This window comes from Gadus chalcogrammus, chromosome 20, assembly GCF_026213295.1.
Source record: "Gadus chalcogrammus isolate NIFS_2021 chromosome 20, NIFS_Gcha_1.0, whole genome shotgun sequence".
NCBI lineage: Eukaryota > Metazoa > Chordata > Actinopteri > Gadiformes > Gadidae > Gadus > Gadus chalcogrammus.
The window spans coordinates 4,330,454-4,356,052 of NC_079431.1; the positions used below are offsets into that span (position 1 = coordinate 4,330,454).

General features: G+C 50.7%; 1 protein-coding gene across 1 annotated transcript in view; it reads right to left on the reverse strand.

Moving 5' to 3' along the window:
* Window positions 1-25,599, reverse strand: part of thsd7ba (thrombospondin, type I, domain containing 7Ba) — a 115,565-nt gene that overhangs the window by 11,704 nt on the left and 78,262 nt on the right. The window contains exons 15-20 of the mRNA XM_056580342.1: window positions 16,086-16,091; window positions 13,424-13,557; window positions 11,004-11,163; window positions 4,428-4,575; window positions 3,139-3,254; window positions 2,584-2,701 (exon numbers count right to left, since the gene is read on the reverse strand). Of these exons, the coding sequence (XP_056436317.1) occupies window positions 2,584-2,701; window positions 3,139-3,254; window positions 4,428-4,575; window positions 11,004-11,163; window positions 13,424-13,557; window positions 16,086-16,091 (682 nt within the window). The remainder of the gene's footprint in view (window positions 1-2,583; window positions 2,702-3,138; window positions 3,255-4,427; window positions 4,576-11,003; window positions 11,164-13,423; window positions 13,558-16,085; window positions 16,092-25,599) is intronic.

The window sequence follows — 25,599 nt, forward strand, 5'->3', positions numbered from 1 at the left end:
ACACACTGTCGCACAACACACTGTAACATAACACAACACACTGTCAAACAACACACTGTCACACAACACACTGCTACATGACACAACACACTGTCACATAACACACTGTAACATAACAACACACTGTCACATTACACACTGTAATACATAACACACTGTCACACAACACACTGTCACACACATAACACACTGTCACACACATAACACACTGTCACACACATAAAACACTGTCACATATTCAATATATCAATGTCTTAAACAATGTAATGCAACACAACACAATGTAATGTAACACAATTTAACACAAGGTAATTCAATATAAAGCCATGTAATAAAATACAAGACAATATAACAGCATGTCATACAATATAAAACCAGGTACCACAGTAAAATACAACGCAACAAAATGTAGTATTATAACATTATATAATGCAGCACCACGTAATACAATACAACACAGCACAAAGCAATAATCTACAGCAATGCTCCGTCTGGCGAATACATCGAAATAACCAAACAAACAACTTATTTAACAGTCAAGAAATTGTGCCAAAAATAAATAAGCAGTTGGTTTCCACCTGGGAAAGTGTTTTTTCTCCCTTTCTGTTCTGCTTTGTAAGCATTGCAGTCTGCTGTAGGGTTCGCACATGATTAAGAGGAATGAATGTAAGGGCCAGTGAAGATATCTATATCAGGGCAACCACATTGAGTTCATTCGCAGATACCTTTGTACAAGTGGTCCTTATTTTTGTCCAGCACAAAATGCTGTATCGTGGTGTAAGTAAGCACTCCCCTATTGGTAAGTCAGCGAGTCCGTCTGCCAGATAGTCATTCAGTCAGTGAGTGAGTTTGGGAGTCAGGGTGATTAGATTGGATTTTATTTTGGGTTATAAAACGTAAACCCTCCCAGAGGTCCAGCACTTGAAGCGCTTATTAACAAAGTGGTTCTGGGTGTTCAAACAAGCAAACACACCAGTCAGTCATGCAGTCAGACGGAGAACAGCGAGTCAGTCTGTCAGTCAGTCAGACACACGGTCGGTCGGTCGGTCATAAAGGCAGTCAGAGAATCAGCATAGTGAGTGAAAGAATGAGTCAGTGACTGTTTGTATTCACTGGTGCCTGGAGGATAGAGGAACAAAAAAAGATGATTCCGCCATTCCAGAAAGATAAAACAAAAGAGGAAAAAAAGACTGACAATGAAATCATAAGAGGAATGCTCCCATGGCGACCAGACAAAACAACATATCAACGCTGGCTGAAACACACACACACACACACACACACACACACACACACACACACACACACACACACACACACACACACACACACACACACACACACACACACACACACACACACACATCCCCACGAATCCCTCACCAGAGCTGACAGACAGCTGCTTACTGCAGGGACGAGTGCGACAAGAGAGAGCAAGAGAGAGAGATAAAGAGAGATTGATAGATTCGAGGAGAGAGAGAGATGTAATATGCAGAGAAAGGGGGGAAGGATGCGTGTGAGAGAAAGCGGGAGAGAGAGAGAGAGAGAGAGAGAGCGAGAGCGAGAGCGAGAGCGAGAGCGAGAGCGAGAGAGAGAGAGAGAGCGAGAGCGAGAGCGAGAGAGAGGGGGAAGATAGAACGAGAGAGAGCGAAGAAAGAGAGAGCGAGAAACAGAGAGGGGGAGAGAAGGGCAGAGAGAGCGAGAGAGAGTAGGAGAGCGAGAGACAGAGCAGCTAAAGAGAGAGAGAGAGAGGGAAGAGAGAACGAGAGAGAGAAGAGAGAGAGGGAGATTGACAGGAGGGACACAAGAAAAGCGCGGTGTGTGTCTTACGAGCACAAGGCGAGCGCCGGCCGTGAGTGGCATGTGACACGGCGCAGATGAAGAGGACAATTAGCAGGGATGAACTTGAGCGGCTAAAGTCAAGCGCTCCTAACGAGCTGGAATAACAAGAGCGCCTCCTCGAGAGACCGCCGTCGCTGCGGCTGGAGGCACCGCACCGACGATATACAAATAGGTTAACCCCTTCAGTGCCCCACCCCTCCTGGCCCCCCCCCCCCCCCCCCCTCCCACCCCACCGTGGCCACGCCCCCGCCACTGCCGACGCCTGCACGGCCCTCCTCACTAATTGAGGTCTGCACATTCGCCGCTGTAGCGGAATAAATATTTCAGAGGGGCTCATTGAATAGTTAATGACGTCTTTATAAAGGTCTTCATAAAAATCTGGCCCTGTTGTGCTTCAAATATTGACGGTGGGGCGCAAACACGGTGCCCCTGTTAATTGAAGGGCGTGCGGCGATCAGCATGCTAATGGCGTGGCGCGGACGGCCGTCGCTCGCTCCGCCGACGAGAAACCGCCGCTTGGTTTCGTATAATAAAGCGCGAGATTACCGCCATTAATATTCCAGTGCTTTTGAATGTATTCCACGCACAGTTTGGCAGCTGCCCGCGCGGGTCTGACACTGACGGGGTAATGAGGCAGCGGGCTGACGTTGTTGATGTCGAAGGACCCGCTAGCCACAGGTGGGGGGGCTGTTTCCCCAACAGCGTCCTCGCTGGTCGTTGGGGGCTCCATTGGGGGCTCACCTTCGTTGCCGCAGCTGTGCGAACATTCCGTCCAGGGCGACCAATCGGAGAGGAGGCAGCTGACGGGGCAGGAAACCTCGCAGCTCTCGGACAGCTTCCACTCGTTTGGGAGGCCGAGCTGTTTCAAAGTAAAGGCGCAGCATGCGATAGGATGGCTTAAAGGAATCAGGGCAATCAGGGGAAAAATAACGAAAGCAAGGCCACATTTACATATTAAAAGGATACTCCTAAAAGCATGCCTGCCCACTCGCATTCTAACACGCACACACACACACACACACACACACACACACACACACACACACACACACACACACACACACACACACACACACACACACACACACACACACACACACACACACATCCCAACACGCAGACACACACAGACACACCCACAAACACACATATCCCCCAGACACACTATTTTCATGAAAAGCAAAAAGCATAATTAAAGGGAGACGTTGGAAGGTTACTAAGAGTCTGTAGAGGTTGTCTCCGAAATGGCTGCCAGAACCTCACGGACGCTACTGGCCGGCGGGGAGGAGGACTCACCTGTTGGCACACGCCGGCCTCGAACAGCTTCCCGTCGCTGCGGAGACAGTCCAGCAGGCGCGTGCGGAAGCCCCGCCCACACACGGCGTGGCCACTCAGCTGGCAGGTGCTCCAGCCTGCAGGACACACACACACAAGGGCACACGCACGCACACACACACACGTTCACACGCACACACACAAACAAACACACACGAGCACAGACACAACGTCTTTCAGTTAATTCTATGGATCTATACCCCCACAAATAATAACTTCTCTCTGAAAGACGTTTGATTTAAATTGACCGTGGGTAAATCTAACCTCCGATTCTCCCAGCGTTATTTATTGGTCAACTAATAACGCAGACGCCATGTGTGAAAGGGCGAGCACCCGCCGGGTGATTCAGGGGCCTGTCCGACTGACTTAACGCGGCCATTGCCCCCCCGCCCGGTAAAGGAGGAAATGTGGCCGGCTCAGTCCATCGATGTCCCAGGGACGTTCCTTTAAGTGCGGCTTGTTTACAGTCCCACTGCGGAATCTCAATGTGGTCCACCGCTGGGCCCCAACCAGGGCCATTTAAGAACCCTGATTCTGTTTTGTTTTCTTTGCCCGGCCTTGCTGCCATGTTCTTTTAGGGAGAGGAGATTCTGGGTTTATTGGTTGTTTGTGTGGAAACCATGGCTGTTAGGTCTGTCTGTCCTGCTGCCTCCAGCTTGTATAGACCTGCTGGCCCAGAGGTAACAGGGCTCACGATGATTGATGTTGACTCGAAAGGGTTTGAGAAGAAAAAAGTGTGAACATTTTATGTAACACCGACATTGCCGCGACAATCCTGGTGACATCGTGGCAGATCTACAGCCAACCAGTCGTGTCAACTCCCCCGAGTGTGTCCACACACAAGTTGAGGCAGACTCGGGTGTGTGAATGCGGTTCGCTGACACATTATTAAATACAGCTAGGGGATTTAAAGCGTGGATAAATAATAATGCACCAGGTGGGAGGGTTCTTTGTAGAATATACAGCATGAGGAAAAAAGGCTCGTCTTTCATATCAAAGCAAATTATGTATTGTGACTGAAATATCGATGAGCAAATCGATATTGAATCGAAAAAGGAAAAGTGAATCAAATCGGGGCTTTGTAAATCGTGATCGAATCGATTCTCAGGGGCAATACCCAGCCTATATATAATACACACACACACACACACACACACACACACACACACACACACACACACACACACACACACACACACACACACACACACACACACACACACACACACGCCCAGGTGCATGCGTGCTACCTGTGGCTCTGTACTGGTACAGGAAGCAGGTGGTGTTGGTGAGGCAGGGCTCAGACTGGACCAGCTCTGGGCACAGCGAGGCAGCGGAGGCCGGGAGTCTCAGGACTTGTCTGCTTCTGGTCCGGTTCGCCGCGCCCTGGTCACAGGACTACAAACAGACCACAATGGTTGCATCAGACCCTAGCATGGAGGAAAAGCAGGTGGGAGAGGTTGTTTCTTTGGTTGCATTTTTATTTACACACCTTATGAAAGGAGAACCAAAAACCAAAAGATGTTTCTGAAGTAGCTTCCTTTTTGATTGGGTAACCCTAACCCTAACCAGTTATGGTGTCCAGCTATTGACTGTGCAGCTTAAAAACCGTAAATTCATAGATACCGCAAATGAAATCAAACAATCAGTGTCTCTATATATTTCCAGCTGACGTTAATGATACAAACTCAGATCTCTAAATAAATCTGCTCAGTGCTTTATTGTTTTATGTGTTCATGAATATATAGATATTTTCGTTGAACACAGCTTTCTTTGATGTAAAACAACTGGGATGTGGTATTTATGCCCCTGTTATTTATATCATGTTCCAAAGTGAAACTCGGTTATGAGAGTGAGGCTGAACACAGGAAGGGATGAAGTGGATTCTACAGGATTTGGTCAGCGATAGAGAGAGAGTTATTAAGAGGAGGCTCTCTGACAGGTCAGGGTATTATTGGTGGTTGTAATGTCAGGCCTGCAGACTCTGACCAGGTGATGAAACGCCTAAAGCCAGGGAGTTAGGTAGAGATCTGGTAGAGTTAGGTCGAGATCTGTTGGAACACTCCTGTTGTGGGTTGTATTAAACATCACACTTAGTTAGTATTCAGAAAAAGCTAACATGAGAGAGAGAGCGGGAATAGACTCATTTGTGAATCAAAGACAAGCTAAAGATATGATTCACGGGAGCACGTTCCCCACGGTGGGATGCAGTCCAACCATTGTGGGATGGAATTAATTCCCCACAGCAGACACAAACACGATTAAAGCTGCGTTCGCATGGATTCAGACAGACAGTAGACGGCATTGTGGTGGATGACAGTTAAATGAGGCCGACAGAAATCACTGGCAACAGTAATTTAACATTAGAAATAATTACAACTTTTACAACTTTTTTGTTTTTCGCGACAGAACTTTAACCGGAGCAGCTCAATCACAAGAGGAAAAAACGATTACTAGAACGATAACATAGAATAATAGTCACAAAATAACACATTTAATAAACTACATTGGTAACACTTTATAATAAGGTGCCACAATAAATAGCAAACTAGTCATTACCTAACCCTTTGTTAATATTTGTTAATTGTGATATGGTTAGGGTTAGGGCTGTGTGTTAGGGTTAGGGTTGTGTGTTAGGGTTGGGTTAGGGTTATGCGAACAACTAATATTTAATTAATGATGAAAAAACTATTAACTGCCAAATAGGTATTTTAGTAACAATTACAAATATTAGCAAAGGGTTAGGTAATGACTAGTTTGCTATTTATTATGGCACCTTATTATAAAGTGTTACCACTCCATTCCATTCTGTGTAAACAATAGGACATCACCATAGCAACACATAGTTTTCCCTCCCTGCCATTCCGTCTCCGTGTTTGTTTTTCCCGTGGCTTTCCAGAAGCTGATCCTGAATTTACGGGAACGCCGGATCAACTGAACCCTGAACTGAGCGTGATGATCCCACCCAGAGGCATGCTGGGAGGCAGGGGGGGGGTAGGGGCCTGGTGTTGCTGCCTACCCGGTACCCAGGGACAGGCGAGCGGCGCTCTACAGACCTCAGTGTGTGTGAGCGCCGGCGGCGTTCCCGCAGGACCGCGTAAATATTGAATCTGTTCAGGCGACGTGCGGCACCTTACGCGAGCAAATGAGAAGGGGGGGGTGGGGGGGAATTCTGCCTGGACGGGGGCCTGTTGGGGTAGTGAAGCTCTGGTTCTCTCCTTCTCTCTGTCTCTCTTTCACTGTCTCTCTCTCTGTCTCTATCATTGTACCCCTCTCTCTCTCTCTCTCTCTCTCTCTCTCTCTCTCTCTCTCTCGATCTCTCTCTCTCGATCTCTCTCTCTCGATCTCTCTCTCTCTCTCTCTCTCGAACATCTTGACGCTAAAAGCTAAGCTAATTCGTGATGCTGTCACGTTCTAATGTGACAAGTGGCTGTTCTCCGAATGGACTAATTGGAAATGGACTAGCCTGGAGGCTGCCAACACATCCTTTTGCGCCAAACACACACACACACACACACACACACACACACACACACACACACACACACACACACACACACACACACACACACACACACACACACACACACACACACATACAGCACCACAACTTTTACGTCAGCAAAATGCAGTCGAGCAAGTTATTCACTCTGTGGTACACATTGAGAAACACACACAGATACGCGCACGCACAAACACACACAAGTACACACACACACACACACACACACACACACACACACACTTGCAGGGCGCAGCGAGTGCCATGTTTTCCTTTCTTATGGTTGTCACTGTGGGAGACCAATCTCTGTCACTCAAAGCAGCAGCAGCGTCAGAGGACGGTATATATAAATAACAAATCCAAAAGAGCCCACCAAAAAAACCTTGCTGTGTACATCTGAGGACGTCCACAAAGACACAGTGGCCTAAAAGGACATCGACCCAGAGCCGGTGGGCCTCCGAGCCATCAGAGTGTGTTTGTTGTGCTTCCACGCCGTTTCTCCCTGCCAAAGCGTTAATTACACACCGTAAGAAGGTTCACAACAACGCGGTGTCGGTCTACATGTTTTTATGTCGGTAGCCGTATCCGTGTTTTCTCTGTGGTTCTGTTGGCTAGTCCCTCCCCTCGGTACAACTCTGACTGTAGCCCGCTTCACAGAGAGGAGGGCGCTGAGGAAACACACACACGGAAACACACAGACACTACAGTCACATCGTCACACACACACACACACACACACACACACACACACACACACACACACACACACACACACACACACACACATCTACAAACACACACACGCACGTACACACACACGTGTACACAAACATGTGTGCCACTAGAAAAATATGTGTGCCACCAGAAAAAACAGGAGCTCTGTTCTGCAGCTGTGTACAGGATCCAAATGAGGGAATTTTTTGGGGGGGGGGGAAGACATATTATATATTCTTAACCCAACCAAAGGAAACCTAACCATTAGAGAGAGAGGGGGGGGGGGGGTGTAGAGGGATTTCCCATGCAGCAGTGATCCTTGCATGGTGTGCATTGCACGGTAAATGGGTAACACCCCCATAGATACTTGGTGGGGGACGTGAATAGATGTGTGAGTTTCACAGTGAGAGAAAACAAAAGGCTGCAATTGTTTGCGCGTTCAGTCAGTGAAATAGCTTTTGAACAAGTCGTGCACGTTGAACAACTGGAATTAAAAACAAATCAGGCATCTATGACTAATTCCTATTCGCCGCCTACTCCGCCTCTCATCCCAAACCGGTTTTCAGTTAGTGACACTTGGGACATTTCTTTTCCTTTTCCTTTCCATTCCTTTCTTCTCCAGAGGTACGATTTGATTCTTCCAAGCTTCTTATCAAAATTGATTTCACGTAACACTTGTCGGCCAATGCGACTCTCGTCTTCCGATCACAGCAAGACACATTAACCCTCCGGGCTGGACTGTCCTAGATCGAATCCGGCTGAGAACAAGTCGGTTATCCGACGTATCGTTGTGGTTGTCGTCCGATGCCGCTGGACGGGTTCATATACGTCCGGGCTGTCTTAAGTAAGGCATACATAGAGCGCTTGGCCTGCTCTGCGCCCTCCTCACGATGCATGCCAGGGCCGGGCCCTACTGCTACATGCCCATTTCCAACGGCAAAAGATTCCCTTGCATCCATCTCCGTTTCAGGGATTTATTTTTGTGGGGGGAAAGTGAAAATCCAAACAACAGAGTTTGCATTCAAGTGTCGAGTGCGGCCGTCAGAGCCATTGTTCTGATCCTCCGTGTCCGATCAGAGCGGAGGCATTGAAACGACAGGTGTAACGAAGCATTGGACTCATCTTTTCAAATTGTGCCTTTGAAAATTCGCTTGCTTTTATCAAACCACCGAGGTAAACAACCTTTCATCATCCGCAAAACAGAGGCACTGGGCGGCCGCGGAAGCAGTGAGACACGTCGCAGCAGCAGTAAGACAGAACCGTTGGCATTTGCAGAACAACAGCAGGAATCGCAGTAGTAGTTCAGGAAACAAAGTATGGGTACCAGTAAAAGTAGCAGCAGACAACAGCAACAGCAGACGCAGTAGTAGTGTCGGAAACAAAGTATTGGTTCCAGTAAAAGTAGCAGTATATAACAGCAACAGCAGTCGTAGTAGTAGTGTAGGAAACAATAGTATTGGTAACATCAAAAGTAGCAGTAGACACCAGCAACAGCAGTCGCAGTAGTGTAGGAAACAAAAGGATCGGTACCAGTCGAAGTAGCAGTACAGGGAACATCAATAGTTGTAGCAGCAGCAGTATAAGAACAAATGATTCACTGCACATCACCCTGTGGGTGATAGTGGAGTAGTATACTACTACTACTATACTAGTGGAGTAGTAGTATAGTAGTAGTAGTAGTACTATACTACTCCAGTATTAATAGTAGAAGTTGTAGTAATATTAGGAGTTATAGTAGCAGTGGTCATAGTCAATAGTAGAAAAATGTTGTAGTAGTAGTGGAAGTAGTAGTAGTATAGGTTTTTGTAGTAGCAGTAGTACTAATAGTAGTAACAGTAGCAGTATTACCAGCAGCAGTAGCAGTGAGAGTGAGCGAGGTTGAAGTGCATCATAGCACAGAGAGAGACGGCATGGTGAGCCACCCGGCTCTACTCTCTTCCTCCCCATCGAGCCACGGCGTTCGTCATGCGTGCGCCCGGGGCAACGCACTGGATTTGTGACCTTGCGTTCTACCTCTCGCTCTCACTGACTCTCAAGCTCCGGCAGCAGCGTCTCGTCTCCTCTCTCCCTCCCTCTCTCCCTCCCTCTCTCTCTCTCTCTCTCTCTCTCTCCTTCAGACGGCTTTGTTCAACAAACATTTACATTGCCAAATCACACAAGTAAAATAAGATACAACATAAATGTAAACAAGAAAATAAGACGAAGGAAATAATACATTTGGTAAAATTGTCTGAAAACGCATCTAGAATTAAATCTAAAATACGATATAACACAATTTCTCTGTCTCCCTCTCTGTCTCCCCCTCTCTGTCTCCCCCTCTCTCCCTCTCCCTCTCTCTCTCTCTCTCTCTCTCTCTCTCTCTCTCTCTCTCCCTCCCTCCCTCTCCCTCCCTCCCTCTTTCCCTCCCTCCCTCTCTCTTTCTCCCTCTCCTCCCTCCCTCTCCTCAGCCTTCACCTCAGCACACTCTCTCGCCCGGGTGTCTCCGTGTGTCCAATTTTCTCCTCTAATGACCTGTAATCGTTGGCTGAGGATGGGTACCATGTTCAACATGACCCCCCCACGCCTCCCGACGAGGTGCGAGCGACAGATGCCACGCCACGCTGAGCCGAGGAGAGGGAAGCCACGGCGGCGACCGGAGGGAGGGCATTAAACCCGGCCCCCGGTTATCTTAGGCCAGGGGGAAAATGGAGCAAGGCTAAATGAGATTTGCAAAAAAGCTGGTGCAGTCAAAGGGAGGCATGCGGCGGTACATCGTGGAATCGCTCAGAGGGCGACGAAAGGGCTTGGAGCCGGGCACCGCTACAACCCCTCAGAGCTGAAGCGTGAGTAGAAAGTGTCAGTATGTCTATCAGGATGGTATCAACCCACCGAAAACCCTCCAACCCCACCTGCTTTCCTCTGTCACAGGCTCCTCCTTTTTCCTGGCCAAGGGAATATTTGATATTCTTTGAAATTATTTTCCTTGCAGTCGGACTCTGAGGGGTTTGAGATTATTATAGTTATTATATGTATAAATCATAGAGATATTTTCAGATTTCTCTTCTCTGAAATTCTGCTCTTGTCTTCTACATTTTTAAAAGGCAGCGACTCAGAGATATGTAGATACTGGTTCGGTAGCTGCCTGCCTATTCATAAGGGGGATATTCTTTCCAAGGCAGTGTAGGGCTTGCATTCTTGCATTGCAGGAAGGGTTTCAGTGTATGATGCAGGGAAACAAAATGCATGCATGTAAACCTGAGCAGCACACAAAAGTGTGAGGCTTTACAATACGGACCAGTGACGACCCTCCACGTTCAGAACCTGTATGCCACATTATTATCTATTGTACGTCCTGGCACTTAATGTACGCACTAATTGTATGTTGTACGTCCTGGCACTTAGTAATAGTACTTAGCATCGTGTAGCGTCTTATCCTGTTATGCTGTCTTTGTTGTGTACGGGGAATGGGTTAACCTAACGATCGTTGGTGCTTTATGAACATCCTAATTGTACTGTCAGCGATGTATTGTTTCTCCTTCCTCTGACAAATGTACTTATTGTTAGTCGTGTTAAATGTATTAGATCCCTATGGATGCTGGACTGTTCGCTGTAGGGGGGTTGTCGTGGTTACCGGGGGGCAGTGGCTCCAGGCTCCCCAGGGTGCGACCACGCAGTCCCCGGGACAGGGCAGCACGCAGACCCTGGCCGCTGCCGGGACCTCCTCCTGGTCGCAGAGGGAGTCCTCCACGCTGGTCGCCTCCCCGCCCTCTCCCGCTGCCCTCAACACACACCTGGGGTGAGAGAGAGAGGGGGAGAGAGAGGGGGAGAGAAAGAGAGAGAGAGAGAGAGAGGGGGAGAGAAAGAGAGAGAGAGAGAGAGAGAGAGAGAGGGGGAGAGAGAGGGGGAGAGAAAGAGAGAGAGAGAGGGAGAGAAAGAGAGAGAGAGAGGGGGAGAGAAAGAGAGAGAGTGAGAGAAAGAGGGGGGGAGAGAGAGAGAGAGAGAGAGAGAGAGAGAGAGAGAGAGAGAGAGAGAGAGAGAGAGAGAGAGAGAGAGAAAGAGAGATTATTATCTGTTATTTGTACAATTATTCTTGTGTAACTTGAATAAGCTTTGGCAATACTGCATTCAAATACTGTCATGCTAAGCACTTTGAATTTGAATTTAAGTGAGAGAGAGAGGGAGAGAGAGAGATAGAGGGAGTGAGGGGGAGAGAAAGAGAGAGAGAGAGAAGGAGAGAGGGAGAGAAAGAGAGAGGGGGAGATTGTGTTGTATTGCATTTTAGATTTAATTCTAGATGCGTTTTCAGACGATTTGACGATGTATTTTTACGCATAAATTCCGAGCACTTATTTTCTTGTTTATGTTTATGTTGCATCTTATTTTGCTTGTGTGATTTGGCAATGTAAATGTTTGCTGAACAAAGCCAAAAAAAGCCATCTGAATCTTGAGAGAGAGAGAGAGAGAGAGAGAGAGAGAGAGAGAGAGAGAGAGAGAGAGAGAGAGAGAGAGAGAGAGAGAGAGAGAGTTACAGAGAGAGTCAGAGCAATAGAGATAGATAGGAAGAGAAAAAGGGAGACAGACAGAGGGAGAGAGAGACACAGTGACACAAAGTCAGAGTGGGAGAGAGAGAGAGAGAGAGAGAGGCAGAGATGGAGACAGACACAGAGAGAGAGAGAGAGAGAGAGAGAGAGAGAGAGAGAGAGAGAGAGAGAGAGAGAGAGAGAGAGAGAGAGAGAGAGAGGCAGAGATGGAGACAGACAGAGACAGAGACAGAGACAGAGACAGACACAGACACAGACAGAGAGAGAGAGAGAGAGAGAGAGAGAGAGAGAGAGAGAGAGAGAGAAAGACAGAGAGAGAGAGACAGACACAGAGAGAGCTATAGAGAGCAGTATCTGGCAGCTGGAGCGACCCATCCCGGGGGGGGGGTGAATAACAGACTCCGTGGCAGTGTGTATTTGTGTCCCTCTCTAATAGGCTCTCCCTATAGCGGCGCCGGCGAACAGCACATGTGTTTGGTAACGTCGGCAACGCCGCCGTCCGTAACCGAACCCTCAGCCGCTCCGCTGGCCCTCGCTCAGCGATGTGTGCCGTCCATTGTCTTTATTCTGTGTGTCATGTACGGCGGCGGCGGCGCTGGTGGGCTCGCAGCTCGTGGTGGAGGGTCTGTGAAGCCCGGCACACCATCACCACCACTGCCACCACCACCACCCCCGCCCCGCCCGACCTCACACACACAGCTCCGCCACCGCGCCGGTTTTGGAGTCGCACAGCTGGAAGTTAATCCTTTTCACGCCGCCATTAATCCAATCGGGGTAAACCCCCCCCCCCCCCTCCGCTTTAACCCCCTTCTACATATGCACACGACCAATGGCTGCCGGCGAAGAAGAAGAGAGGAGAAAACGCAATATACGGTTTTCGGGGGAAAAAATATATTTTCTTCTTCTCCTCTCACTCTGAGTCTGCTGCTGCTATTCCTGGAGAGGAATTGTTTACAAGAGGAGAACTCGAACATTGAGTCATGGGAAAGTAAGTGGGGGAGGGAGGAGGGAGGAGGGGGGAGGGAGGGAGGGAGGGTATTTTATTTCCTCTCTCAGCACCATTTGTTTACCACTCGCTGTGCCGCGCGCTGGCACCGTTCTGAACGCCGGCTGCTGTGATGATACATCTGTGGCGGTGCCAGCTGCTAGACCCCCCCCCCGCACGCACCCTCAACCCCCCACGCCCACGCCCGCCCAGGCCTGCTCCCACGGCCCCCCTCCCACACCCTAGCCCTTACACCCCCTTACCCTAACCCTTACCCCCTAACCCCTAACCCTTAAACCGCCAATTCCCCTAACCTTAACCCCCTAACCCCCCCCAAACCTTAACCCTAACCCCTAACCCTACCCCCTCCTTCTAACCCTAACCCTAACCCCCCCACCCCCCACGGGCGGGCCGCTGACCTGATCTTGTGGCTCTGACCCCCCCACCCCCCCCACCGTGCGTGGCGCTGACCTGATCTTGCGGCTCTGTGCCCCCCCCACCCCCCCCACTGTGCGTGGCGCTGACCTGATCTTGCGGCTCTGTGCCCCCTCTCCGCAGGAAGGCTGCGCGTCGACGGCGTTGATGTTGCACATGGACCAGGGCTCAGCACGCCACACGTGGCGGCCGCACTCGCCGTGGCACGGCAACGCCTCGTACACCTGCAAGGGGGAGGACCAGCACACACACACACACAGAGACGCAGAGACACACGCATACGCACACACACACACACACACACACACACACACACACACACACACAGAGTTGTAAAGGGAGCCAAGCTGAGCGATGATAATGTGTGTAAAATATCCTATTATAGAATGGGGACACGTTAAAGGCACACACACAGGTATGCAAACTCACACACACACACACGCAGGTATGCACACACCCGCACACACCCACACACACACACACACAAAAACAAAAGCACCACACACAGACAACCACAGAAAAAGGCCAACCACAGAGTGAAAGAGACTCACCCTGAGTTACTTAAGCTCCTAACAGTTAAACACAGCATCTCTTAGTGGGAGGAAGCAACTGAGTGTGCTAACTTGGAACAACATTTAAATAATTGGCCCACGAGGAGGGGGCGTGGTGACCACGCACACGTGCACATGAGTGCGACACAGACGCCTGTGGGACGTCCCAGCCCGGGACGGTATGGCCTTGCTGTTATCTGACTTCGCCTCCCCATGGGTTTGCGTGTCTGCAGCTCATTTTCTTTAGCTTCCTCTGCTGCCGTGCTACTGCACGGTTCAAACAAGCGAGTTCCACTTCAAGAAAAAAATTGTCACAATAATAAAACCATAATGCAGACTGCTAGACTTCTATGTATCTCTCTCTCCCTCTCCCACTGTCTCTGTCTCCCTCTCCCACTGTCTCTGTCTCCCTCTCTCTCTCTCCCTCTCTCTCTGTCTCCCTCTCCCACTGTCTCCGTCTCCCTCTCCCACTCTCACTGTCTCTGTCTCCCTCTCTCTCTCCCTGTGTCTGTCTCCCTCTATGTCTCTCTCTCTCTCCCTCTCTCCCTCTCTCTGTGTCTCTGTCTCCCTCTATGTATCTCTCTCTCTCCCTCTCTCACTGCCTCTGTCTCTCCCTCTCTCTCTCTCTCACCCTCTCCCACTGTCTCTCCCCCTCCCCCTCCCACTGTCTCTCTCTATCCCACTGTCTCTCTCCATCTCTCTCTCTCTCTCTCTCTCTCTCTCTCTCCCTCTCTCTCTCCTCTCTCTCTCTCTCTCTCCTATCGGGCTGACTCTGCCCCGCTGTAACCCACACATGTTTACTCTCCATCCATGTAACAGTCAGCCGAAGTGAGAGGTTCCCTCTGGAGGACAATTTGTGGGGATAACTATCACAAGCTGAATGACACGTCTGACTGTGCCTGTGTGTGTGTGTGTGTGTGTGTGTGTGTGTGTGTGTGTGTGTGTTTGGGGCTGTGCATTTATGTGTTTGTGTGGGTGTCCATGCATGTCTGTGTCTGTGTTTGCCTGCGTGTGTATGTGCTGTGTGTGTGTGTGTGTGTGTGTGGCTGTAGGTGTATATACGTGTGTGTGCGAGAGAATTCATGAGTGTCTGTGTGTGTGTGTGTGTGTGTGTGTGTGTGAGTCTATGTGCTGTGCGTATATGTGTACATAAATGCGTACGTTTTTCCGTGACCTGCACGCATATGCGTGTGCGCGTTAACGCGTACGTTGCTGTGAATTAGTGTGTGTGCGCACAGACCGGAGCAGAGCAGCATGCGGGCGCGCGGGGCGGAATATTCCCTCCCCAATGAGAGCGGCACAGACGGCCATTACACGGCCTCATCATCCCCCATCTGTACCTGCAGATGCCCCTGCTGGGAAGGCTGGCAAACCCAAGCGCTGCTCGAGCGCTCGGCTGCTGCACGCCCACAGAATGTGAAGCATGCCTGTCAGGATCGGCTCACTGCCCCCCCCCCCCCCCCCCCCCCCCCCCCAGCCAGGTGGAGGGTAGAGCAGGGGGGGGTGGGGGAAGGACGCGGTGGCATTTCGAGTGGTTCCGGCGAAACCCAGACTGCGGGCGGAAAGCTTTCCTTTTTTGTCGACCCCCGCGTGAAGAATAGCGGTAGTTTTTGTTTCGACGCATAATGTGCGACTGCGTCGGCCGCGGCTACGGTGCCGTCGCCAAACGCCCAGGCTACCAGAGGAAGTGAAGAGGTCGCGACGGAAACGTAGGAGGAGGGGAGAGAGCGCCGCCGTGGGACTCAGGTTACCGGCCCCTGGACGGCGGCTCCAATCCCCGGCGGAAGAAAGTGTTTCTCCGCTATCATGCCAGAGACTACGCCCTTCAGAAAATCAAACAAGGGCTGGAGGGTGGGGAGTTTCTTTATGTAAAAAGAAAAAAAGTAAAGAAAATAACGTTGCCACCCTTTCTCTGAGCGCACTCTCCCCAGCCCATTGCAGATAGAATGGAGTCCTTAGGCCCCTTTAGAAATGTCTGGATGGAATGGAAATGCAATTTCATCTGAGGGCGCTGCACTTTAACTTCCGCGTGGCACGCGATTATTAAAAGATTACCACTGTTATTATTAAACTGGTGCGTGCGTCCCTGTGCCTGGGTGTGCGTGAGCGGGGGAGCGAGGCGTGTGTGCGCGTGCCGTGCGTGTATGCATGTGGCCACGCTGGCGGCACAGCATAGGAGGTACTGAATGAATGGGACTGACCTGGGCCTGAGTGGATGGACGGTCCACATTAGCAGTGCATGACAAGCCAGATGTTGGGCATGGAGAGGAGAGAGAGAGAGAGAGAGGGAGAGAGAAAAACAATGACAAGGCCATTAGTTTTGCCTCCCGTCCACAGCATATATAGATCTGCTTTATCTGCACATTTTGCGTATAAATATAGATGTATAAATGTATATATAATGGAAGTAATGGGTGTAACTGTTTATATACAGATACCGGGTGAATAAGAAAAATGCACACAAATCACAACCATATATATGCACACATAAATATATATATATAGGGTATATATATATACGGTATATATATATATATACACTGTATATAGAGCTGCACGTGGCTCTGTGGCTCATTAATGGCAGGGTGGAAGCATGATTAAGTGGCTCATCATCTGTGGTGATCCTAGTGCTGCTGGACAGTTTGCCCGGCTGCATGATTCATGGCGCGGGAGCGGGGAAGCAAAGCGCCACGGTTGGCTGCAACAGCTGAGCCGCAGCCAGAGCACTTCGGCTACGTGCGCGCACGCACGCACGCACGCACACACACACACACACACACACACTCTTCTGTCCCGAGAGGGAGAGATGGATAGATGGAGGGAGAGGGAGGGAGGGAGAGAAAGAGAGGAGATATGGTGGGAGGAAACGGGAGAGATGGAGGTAGAAAGAGAGAGAAAGAGATGGAGAGGTCGAGAGCAGAGACAGAGACAGAGACAGAGAGAGGCAGAGAGAAGGCGGTAGAGGGAGATAGACACAGAGGGCGAGAGAGAGAGAGTGAGAAAGGGAAAGAGCGAGTGCACTCCAAAATGAACATATGCCTGAGAAGAGGATGCTTGGCTCTGGAGCTCAGAGACGCTTTTAAAAGTAAACATTACAGGTGTGACACAGACGGCTCGGCTGGCTGTCAAAACTCTGCCCACGTCTATTTAATACAATTTAAAAAAGAGCCACAGCATTCCTTTAGAGAGCTTAACTGCGGAAATCCAGAGATGTGAATGCATGCGAAAGTCGATCGGGACGCAAAACACGGTAACATTGAGATGCTGTTTCGAACTGGGGAACCGGTCTAAACCCCTCGATTCTTCCTCAAATCCGAAGAAACGCACATTTTAGGAGTTTCCTGCTCCAACACTCATCCAACAAATCTCTGCATAGTCGCATATTCATGTTTTCCGATTCAATGGAGCCACACGTGTGTACATTACATTAATCATAAACCCGGTACCACACTCAGTCAGCCATTCACTCGTGAGGCCTGCGATCCTCTGGGGAGTGACATTTGGGTATTAACGGACTTGGGACCAGCCATCCATGGGAGCCGCACGCAGAGGCCTTTCTGATGGGGGACTCGGAGCCTTGGAGGAGTTAACCGCCTAATAACGGCCTGGAGGTCCTTACCTCCAGCACCGGGGAACTTTGTGATTTGTTTGTCAGACAGTCAGCATTTTTTTGCAAAAATCGCTGGGTCAACCAATCTGGAAAAGATCCTAAACGCACTATTTGAGAACGATAATCACTGTAGATGATGGGGATGGAGTTTAAATCGCCCGGGACTTTAGATCGGCCAGCCAACCCGATAGATGAGCAGAGATCTTCCCCTTTAGCAACTGCTTTTAATTTCTCGTGCGCTTTGTCAGAGTTTGCATGGTTTATATGTAGAGACGTACACCCAGGCACACCCAAACTCACACGCCCACAGCCACACGCACAAAAAGCACACACACACACACACTCACAAACACACGCACACACACACACACACACACACTGTAGTTACAACCACTTCTGCGGACCAAACCCACACAGCTTCAGTGAATAGAGATAGACTAGAATGAAGCCCCTTGCTGACTATGAATCTCCCAAACTGTCACTTTGCAACTCAAGCTTCAAAACAGATTGGTCCATTAACGTCAGGAAGACTGTGAATTTGATGGAAAACAATAGGTCCAGCGCGGAACAGGAATAAATGGATCCCCATGTGATAATGACCACAGAAAACGCTAAAGCAGCTCATGAGGGAATTGGTTAGAATTGCAGGTGTGGAGATGTATAGCTGTCTGGATGTGATAAGCATTACCCAGGCTCCTTTGACACGCTGCCTAAAAATGAAATGCCCCCCCCCCCCCCCCCCGCCTCCACCCAAAAGAAGAATGCCGTGTTGAAAACAAATCTGTTTTCCTCAGAGAATAGTCGGGGGAGATGTTGATGGCACGACGGCATGTGAATTGTCGTTTTTTCAAACATTGTCGGAGAGAAAACTAATTCGGAAAGACACATGTTTTTTATGCAAAGTTACATTTTGATGCCTCAAGGAGAAGGAAACAAGGTGCAAAGTATGAGTTCTGTGGAGAAAAAAATTGGGACGTTTTGGAATAAAAACCCTGAGAAAGAAAGTACGAAGGCTCGTGTCTTGCTACCTTGGAATAGCCCACCTTTGTTCCTTCATAATAAAAGCCCATAATAGCCCATAATACTAGCCCTTAAGAAGCACCACGGTGGTGCCATTTTTTGAGCAAACCTCCAAGTCTTTAAGTGTGTATTCTCTACACTACAATTTCCCTTCTTGCCGCCTAATTTTCCACTCTTTTCAACAGGTTGGAATGAAGAGGTCTGAGCAAGCTGAGCTGAAAGCCATTAACGTCGACACTCGGCAGACCTCACAAACACTTTAAGAAGGGGAGTCTCTGCTTATGATGACGAGTACATTAGTACACCAGCGAGCACGCCCAAAAAAGGGATGTTTTTCTTATCATCAATCACATGCCCCTAAGCTCTCTTTATTCAAATGTCACGTGCCCATCAAATATTCACTTTTCTCCGTCTCCCTCCTCCACCGATCCATTGGGTGATTCAAATTAGAAGGTAGTGGCTGTGGCTAACCTTTGGGTGTGAACTGCACTGCTCCAGGGCTATCTGGACGGCTAGGACACCCGGGAGACAAGGAGGACTGGAGAGGATCCAGTCTTCTCTCTCCCCTTCCCCCTCCCCCTCCCCCCTCCCTCCCTCCCCTCCCTCCCTCCCTCTCCCTCCCTCCAGACTTTTCACAAACACTCAAAGAAGGCGGGAGGCTCCAGTGATGAAACGACGAGCACATTTTCTAAACCGGCATGGGGACACAAAATAGAAGGGATGATTTTCTTATCATCAAGGCCTGCAGCCTTGTCTTTCAAATGTCACGTGGCGGCACTGAGGAGGACTGGTGTGCAGCCAGTTATCTCTCTCTCTCCCCCTCCCTCCCCCTCCCTCTGTCTGTCTCTCCGCGTGACTGGCACACGGAGCTCAGGAGAGTACCTGAACAATATGCAGATGCGTGCGGCTCGTGACGCTGGCGAAGAGAGAGGAGGGACCGCGGCGACACCGGCGGCGATGCGTGTCTCGGGCGTGGAGCCCAGACGTGGGCCCGGGCGGGGGAGCGTGTGTGCGGGGGTAGAAAGGCAGTGATAGCAACACATGCCTATGCATGGCTGTCCAGTAATTACGGCTCATTGGCCTTGGTTAGCATCACTGCCAACGGGCAAGGTAGCGGTGGAGCGGGAGAGAGAGGAGAGAGAGAGAGAGAGAGAGAGAGAGAGAGAGAGAGAGAGAGAGAGAGAGAGAGAGAGAGAGAGAGAGAGAAAGAGAAAACATTTTTGAGACAGAGAGAGAGAGGAAGAGGGAGGAGAGATAGAGAGGGGGCTCTTGTGTTAACTATTCCTAATTTTTTTCACCCTTCTTCTTTGGAGATAAATTACGATGAAAAAAAGAGGGACAAAATCCTTTGGAATTAAGTTGTGTAATGAGAAGCAGCTGCTCCCCAGCTGTCTGATTTGCGATCCCTCCGACAGATACGCAGACGGCAGACGCCCCACAAAAGGGGCTACAATGCAATCGGGTGGCGCCGCGAATCGCCACGGATTTACGCGTCCAGAACCGATGCGATTATTATAGTCGCGGCGCAGGGGAGAAGAAAAAATTAAACCGGAGCGAGTTGAATCTTCAGCGTGTCGCGGCGCACACGGCAGACAGGTTGTGTCTCCGTCAGGTGTGACACGTTTTGCACCAATACCATCCGTTCCACAGCAACACCATCCCCCATCCACCAAGCCCCCCACCCCCACCCCCCCACCCTGTCACCGCTCGCTACCCTGAGACGGATGTCCTCCGGTAGCTTTGCCTACGGAGGTGATTAGTTCTCATCGCGGCGGCAGCTGAACGACGCTCAAGGTGAGCAGGGTGGGGGTTGGGCAGACGGATGCAGTCGAACCAGCCCCCCCCCCCCCCCCCCCAACGCCGTGGTCGAAGACCGATCGAGGGGGTGTGAGCAACAAACCGCGACTTGGTTGGGGCGGGGTTGACCTCGTCAACAGAGGTTTTTCAAATTAAAAGCATTAATTTCCCCCACTCGTGTGTACAGTGTAGGTCAGGCGCCTAGGACTGCGGGGCAAACGACATGATCCGCAGCGTGACAGGGTGTCAGACCCCAACACTTAGAAGGAAGGACACACGGACGGACGGAACGCATGCATTGATTCGGTCGCAGCCCACTGTGTATACCGCGGGAATACTGCAGAAGCGCACGTTCTTTACAAGGACAGGTAGCTAATGGAAATATAATGAGAGTTTCAATCCTGCAGCCATAATGGTGGAGCGCATTAAAACTCATCGCTATCATGACTCACTGACGGATTAACGGGGAAATGCAGCGCAGCCCTGCAACCAAGGATTGTACTTTAATAGAAATATACACACAGCCCACTTTTTCCCCCCTTCCGGCTAATAAGAACTATTAACTAATAGCTTTTACCGCATGGAAAGTCCCTTTTGAACAGCTGCCCTAGCTACACAATGAACACCGCAATTAGCTACACCTCTTTGTGTGTGAAACTTTAAACGCCACGCCACTTCTCCCTGTGGCCTATGCTGCTCAACATTGTGTCATTTTTATTATTTCGGTTCCCCGGGTGATTATGTTTCCTCTGTGTTGCTCCCTGCTCGCTCACCCGGCCGTGTGAGTGAGGAGGGGTGCGTCGGTAGAGGTTGTGGATGAGGAGCCCCTCTCCGTGGGGCCCCGGTGTGGCCGTGGTGCAGGTCAGCCCAGCGGCCGGTGGCATCGACGGCCAGCCACCGGTCAGGAGGTGAGGAGGTGAGGCCCGCTCGTTAGGAACCATTAATAATCCCTGTCAAACCTGGCCGCTAATTAAGGTGTGGTGCGCCGGGCTGGGTTACAAGGGAGGCGGGACGTCGTTGTATTTACCGTTTTGGATTTGTTGAAAGAAACTTTTCTTTCTCTCTCTCCCTCTACCTCTCTCTCTCTCTCCCCCCCTCCCTCTCTCTCCCTCTCCCTCCCTACCTGGTTTGAAGTGTTTGAAGGAATACAACCGGGGCCTGACCCAGACAGCGCCGGCCGGAGCCGACCGGGCTTCAGCCGGACTCGGGCGACCTTTTGTCCCTACCCCCGCGGCTCGGACAAATGCGCTGAGGCTCTTTTTTAAATTGCCGTTTCTGTGTCTGCCGGTAATGAGCGACGAGCTGGCCCCCTCACCTCCGCCCCTCCCTCACTCATGCATCCCCCCCCCCCCCCCCCCCCCTCACAGCCCGCGGTGCGAACGCGTTGGATCCTGTTGCGCCCTGCTCGGAGCCCTCTGGGCTGGAGAGTGTTATTAAGGAGGGCCTCACAACAGAGGCCACATGGAGCTCGTTAGTGACCACTTAACCATCTGTACACAAAATCTCCACTCGGCCGCGCAACACACAAAAAACGAAGCTCTGTTTCCTCTCCTGGCGCGAGCCCTGCCTCATCTGCATACTGACCTCCAGCCGCTGAAGTGTCCTTTGGCGCGCGGCGGAGCGTAGCCGCGGCGTTCATAAAACAATTCCCCTCTTTACACCGTGACCCCCACGGGAGGCCGCCTGTCACGGGCCGCTCCGAGTGGAGGTGAGAACCTGACGGTGGAATATCAAAGCCTCCCATCTGGCCGGCTCTCTCTCTCTCTCTCTCTCTTCCTCTCCCTCTCTCTCTCCCCTCCCTCCCTCCCTCCCCTCTCCCTCTCTCCCCCTCTCCTCTCTCTCTCTCTCTCCTCTCTCTCTCTCTCTCTCTCTCTCCCTCTCTCTCTCTCTCTCTCTCTCTCCTCTCCCTCTCTCCCTCTCTCTCCCCCTCTCTCTCTCTCTCTCTCTCTCTCTCTCCCTCCTCTCCTCTCTCTCCCTCTCTCTCTCTCTCTCCTCTCTCTCTCTCTCTCTCTCCTCTCTCTCTCTCTCTCTCTCTCTCTCTCTCTCTCTCTCTCTCTCTCTCCCTCTCTCTCTCCCTCTCTCTCTCTCCTTATTATTTAACCTCTGCCAGCTGTAAGGGGACCTCCCCCCCGCCCAGCCTCAAAAAACTGATAAAGAAATAACAGCATGAGGGCATGTCCCCCAAATCGTACGGTTTTGATCTCGCTAAGGACGCCAGAGAGCGACCGGCGGTCTGATGGGTAATAAACGCTGTCATTGAAATGTGAGCCGAATGCCACGGCTCAGCCCCGCTGCAGAGGGGGAGAAAGATGATAAAAAACCTTTATGTCCCCCCTCTCTCTTCCTCTCTGTTATATATAGAGAGGGCGAGCTGGAGAGAGAGAGGCCTGAGACTAATTAAATCGTGCCTGAAACCCACGCGGACGCCGTGTCTCCGTGTCCGACACGAGGCGAGAGAGCGAACTCTGCAAATGCTAAATCTTGTATGTATAGAAGAGCCCGTCCAATTACACGTAAGGGTGGAAACAGAGGCCAGCCGCCAGAGCATTGTGCTCCGTAGTGCATAGTGCACACGGTGTGGTGTAGGTGGGGGGGGGTGGGGTGGGGGGGGGGATCCCTTCATCTGTATGCGTCTCTGCTGCCCGTACACCCAGGGGCGATCACACCAAGACCATCAGCTCCACTGCTGCTCTTAAGATACAATAAATTAGACCCCCCCCTTCTTTTTCTCATTAGTCCTTCTGCCAAGGCACCCGGCATGGCCCTAAGAAACAATCAGGCCCAGGGAAAGCCGTGAATAGAGAGCAACGCTGTTGCTTTGAATGAGGACGACTTTGTTTGCCAACACTTGTCGGTGTGTTCCGCTGAGTGGAAAAGCGAAATGCGTCCACCCCCGCGGGCGACACCTATATAGGCGTGTGTGTGTGTGTGTGTGTGTGTGTGTGTGGGGGGGGGGCGCGGGTCACCCTGCACCCTGGATGTGAGGAGCATCTCAAAAGCCCTGGATGTCCGTCCGACCCCGTGGCTCAATGCCACCTCCATTATGCACCACAGGCATGACTGCGTAACGGACAGGTGACGTGCTCAGCCCGCTCACACGTCAGAACGGAACGCAGGGTTGAAACGGTGTTCACTCAACCTGGCCAGTCAAACAGCGGACATTTTTTGGGTAGAACCTAACCCGGCTAGATCGTCCAGCGAGCCGCCGGCAGCCAGCCGTCGTCACTCCCAGTGTTGTTTTGTGATAAATAAAGTAGTGTTGCACTAGCTTCTCTCTGCTTCCGCTGGTGACGGCTCGAAACTTCCTGGCGCTTCTCCGCCTGTCCCCCTCCCCTGGTTCTCCATGTCAGTGCTGGGGAGCTTCGGTATTGGCGATACCGTGGCTGTGCTGGTGCGCCTCTGACTGGCTGTTCACCTGGCTCCCTCACCGGTTCTTCATGCCTGGTTCTTCATGTCTCAGCCTGGTGCAGGTCTGACCGGCTGTACCGGCGGTACACCCCTCGCCCCCCTCACCTGGTTCTTCATGTCTAGCTTGGGGCAGGGCCGGCCGCCGTTGAAGGCCTTCTCGCGGAGCCACTTGGACCTGGTCTTCAGGCCCCCGCCACAGGGGGCGCTGCAGGCCGTCCACGCCGTCCAGGCGCTCAGCTTGCAGTCCAGGGGGCAGGGGACGTGGCACACCTCCGTCTCGTAGCCTAGGAGGAAAAAGAAAGAGCCAAAGAATGAACGACGGCCCGCACAGCGTGTGTATGTAGGAGGGCGTCGTGGGGGGTGTCTGCCTCCATGCTGGCTCAGGACCAGGGTGCCATTAATAACGCCGGAGATACTCCCCGGTCCCCCCTGCCAGACCTGTGACTCAGCGGCGGCGGCGGCGGGGCGAGCGAGGCGGGCCGTTAATCTGACTAATGACTCTCCCCTCGTTCCACAACTGAGCATCGGGCGACGGCGCCAAACCCGACAGAGTCAAACTGTTCGGGAGGCAGGGCTATTTCTCTTTGCGGCTGTGCGCCCGGGCGTTTAGTTTTTTGTGGTTTTCTGGGAGTGAGAGGCGGGGGAGAGGGTTGGGGGGTGACTCTCTGAGGTCAATGTTTTCTAAACTCCCCGTTTGACTTACAAAAGACAGAGTTTAACAGTGGTCGTGGGCAGATATGTAACGAGGGCCCTGTTGTTCGCAAGAGCGTATTGAACCTCTCTTCAAAGCACGGTTTGGTCTGAAGACGGTCTGTCTTCGCGATGCAAAGATAAGGGTTTTCTCTCCGTCTAAACTTAGAAACGGTTGTACAGGAGATGTTTGAAGACAACCGTTTTTTTTTTTCTATATCACCTCTGGTGATTTAGAATGTAGTCAATGTAGATTGAGCAGATATAGCTTTTCGCCTAGACAGAGTCTCTGGCCGAAGCGTTGTGAAGTCGTTGCTTGGCTACGATGTCACCCCCCGTCAGCCTATGAAAAGCGAGGGGGAGGTTTCGTATGATAATACATCTCTGACATCCTAAACTGGGCCGTGCTGTTTCTACTTGAACAACTTCAAGAAATCGGTCAGGAATCTAAACCAGGAGCCTGATCCCACTCTGGGCTGATGGGGCGGTTCAGGTTCAAAGTTCAAGTTCAAAGGTGGATATCAAGCAATATTATCAACATTTGGCTGAGGATATTTGGAGACATATTCACACCCGATCTCAGAAACGATACCAAACAAAAATAAAAGACCCACCCCCAGGACTAAACAGCCTGAGACGATTGTGAACGAGTTTTGGAAACAGATGAGATTTATACGATTGTCAGGTAGAATCTAAATTTAAAAATGTCCTTACTATTTGAGCGGAATATAATATAATATTCAGCAGTGTAAAATGTGGATCAAATGTTTGAGCACTTTGTTCAGGACTCCTGTCTGTTGGCGGAAGATTGTTGTTAACGGCTTGTCGAATAAAACGAGAGAGCCACTGTTGGCAGATATATTTTAGCATCATAAATGTAGCTTTTTATTAGTATTAACACATTTTCATCAACTTTACCCTACTTCATGCAAAAAATCTAAAAATATTAGAAACACCGTATGGTTTTGAGAAGTGGGGGAGAGGTGTAAATAACATTTTTGGTGACTGACAGGGGGGCCGAGCAGGAATGCTTCACTTTAACGATACAACGGCTCTTGCTAGCGCTAGGTGTAATGCCTCGTTATTACACCTCTCTCACACTACTGTTTGCGCTTAGCAAAACCACAGGGCTCCTCTTGGGTTTACCTCTCACTTATGGCACTTAAAGTTATTCAAAGGCCGTGATGTTA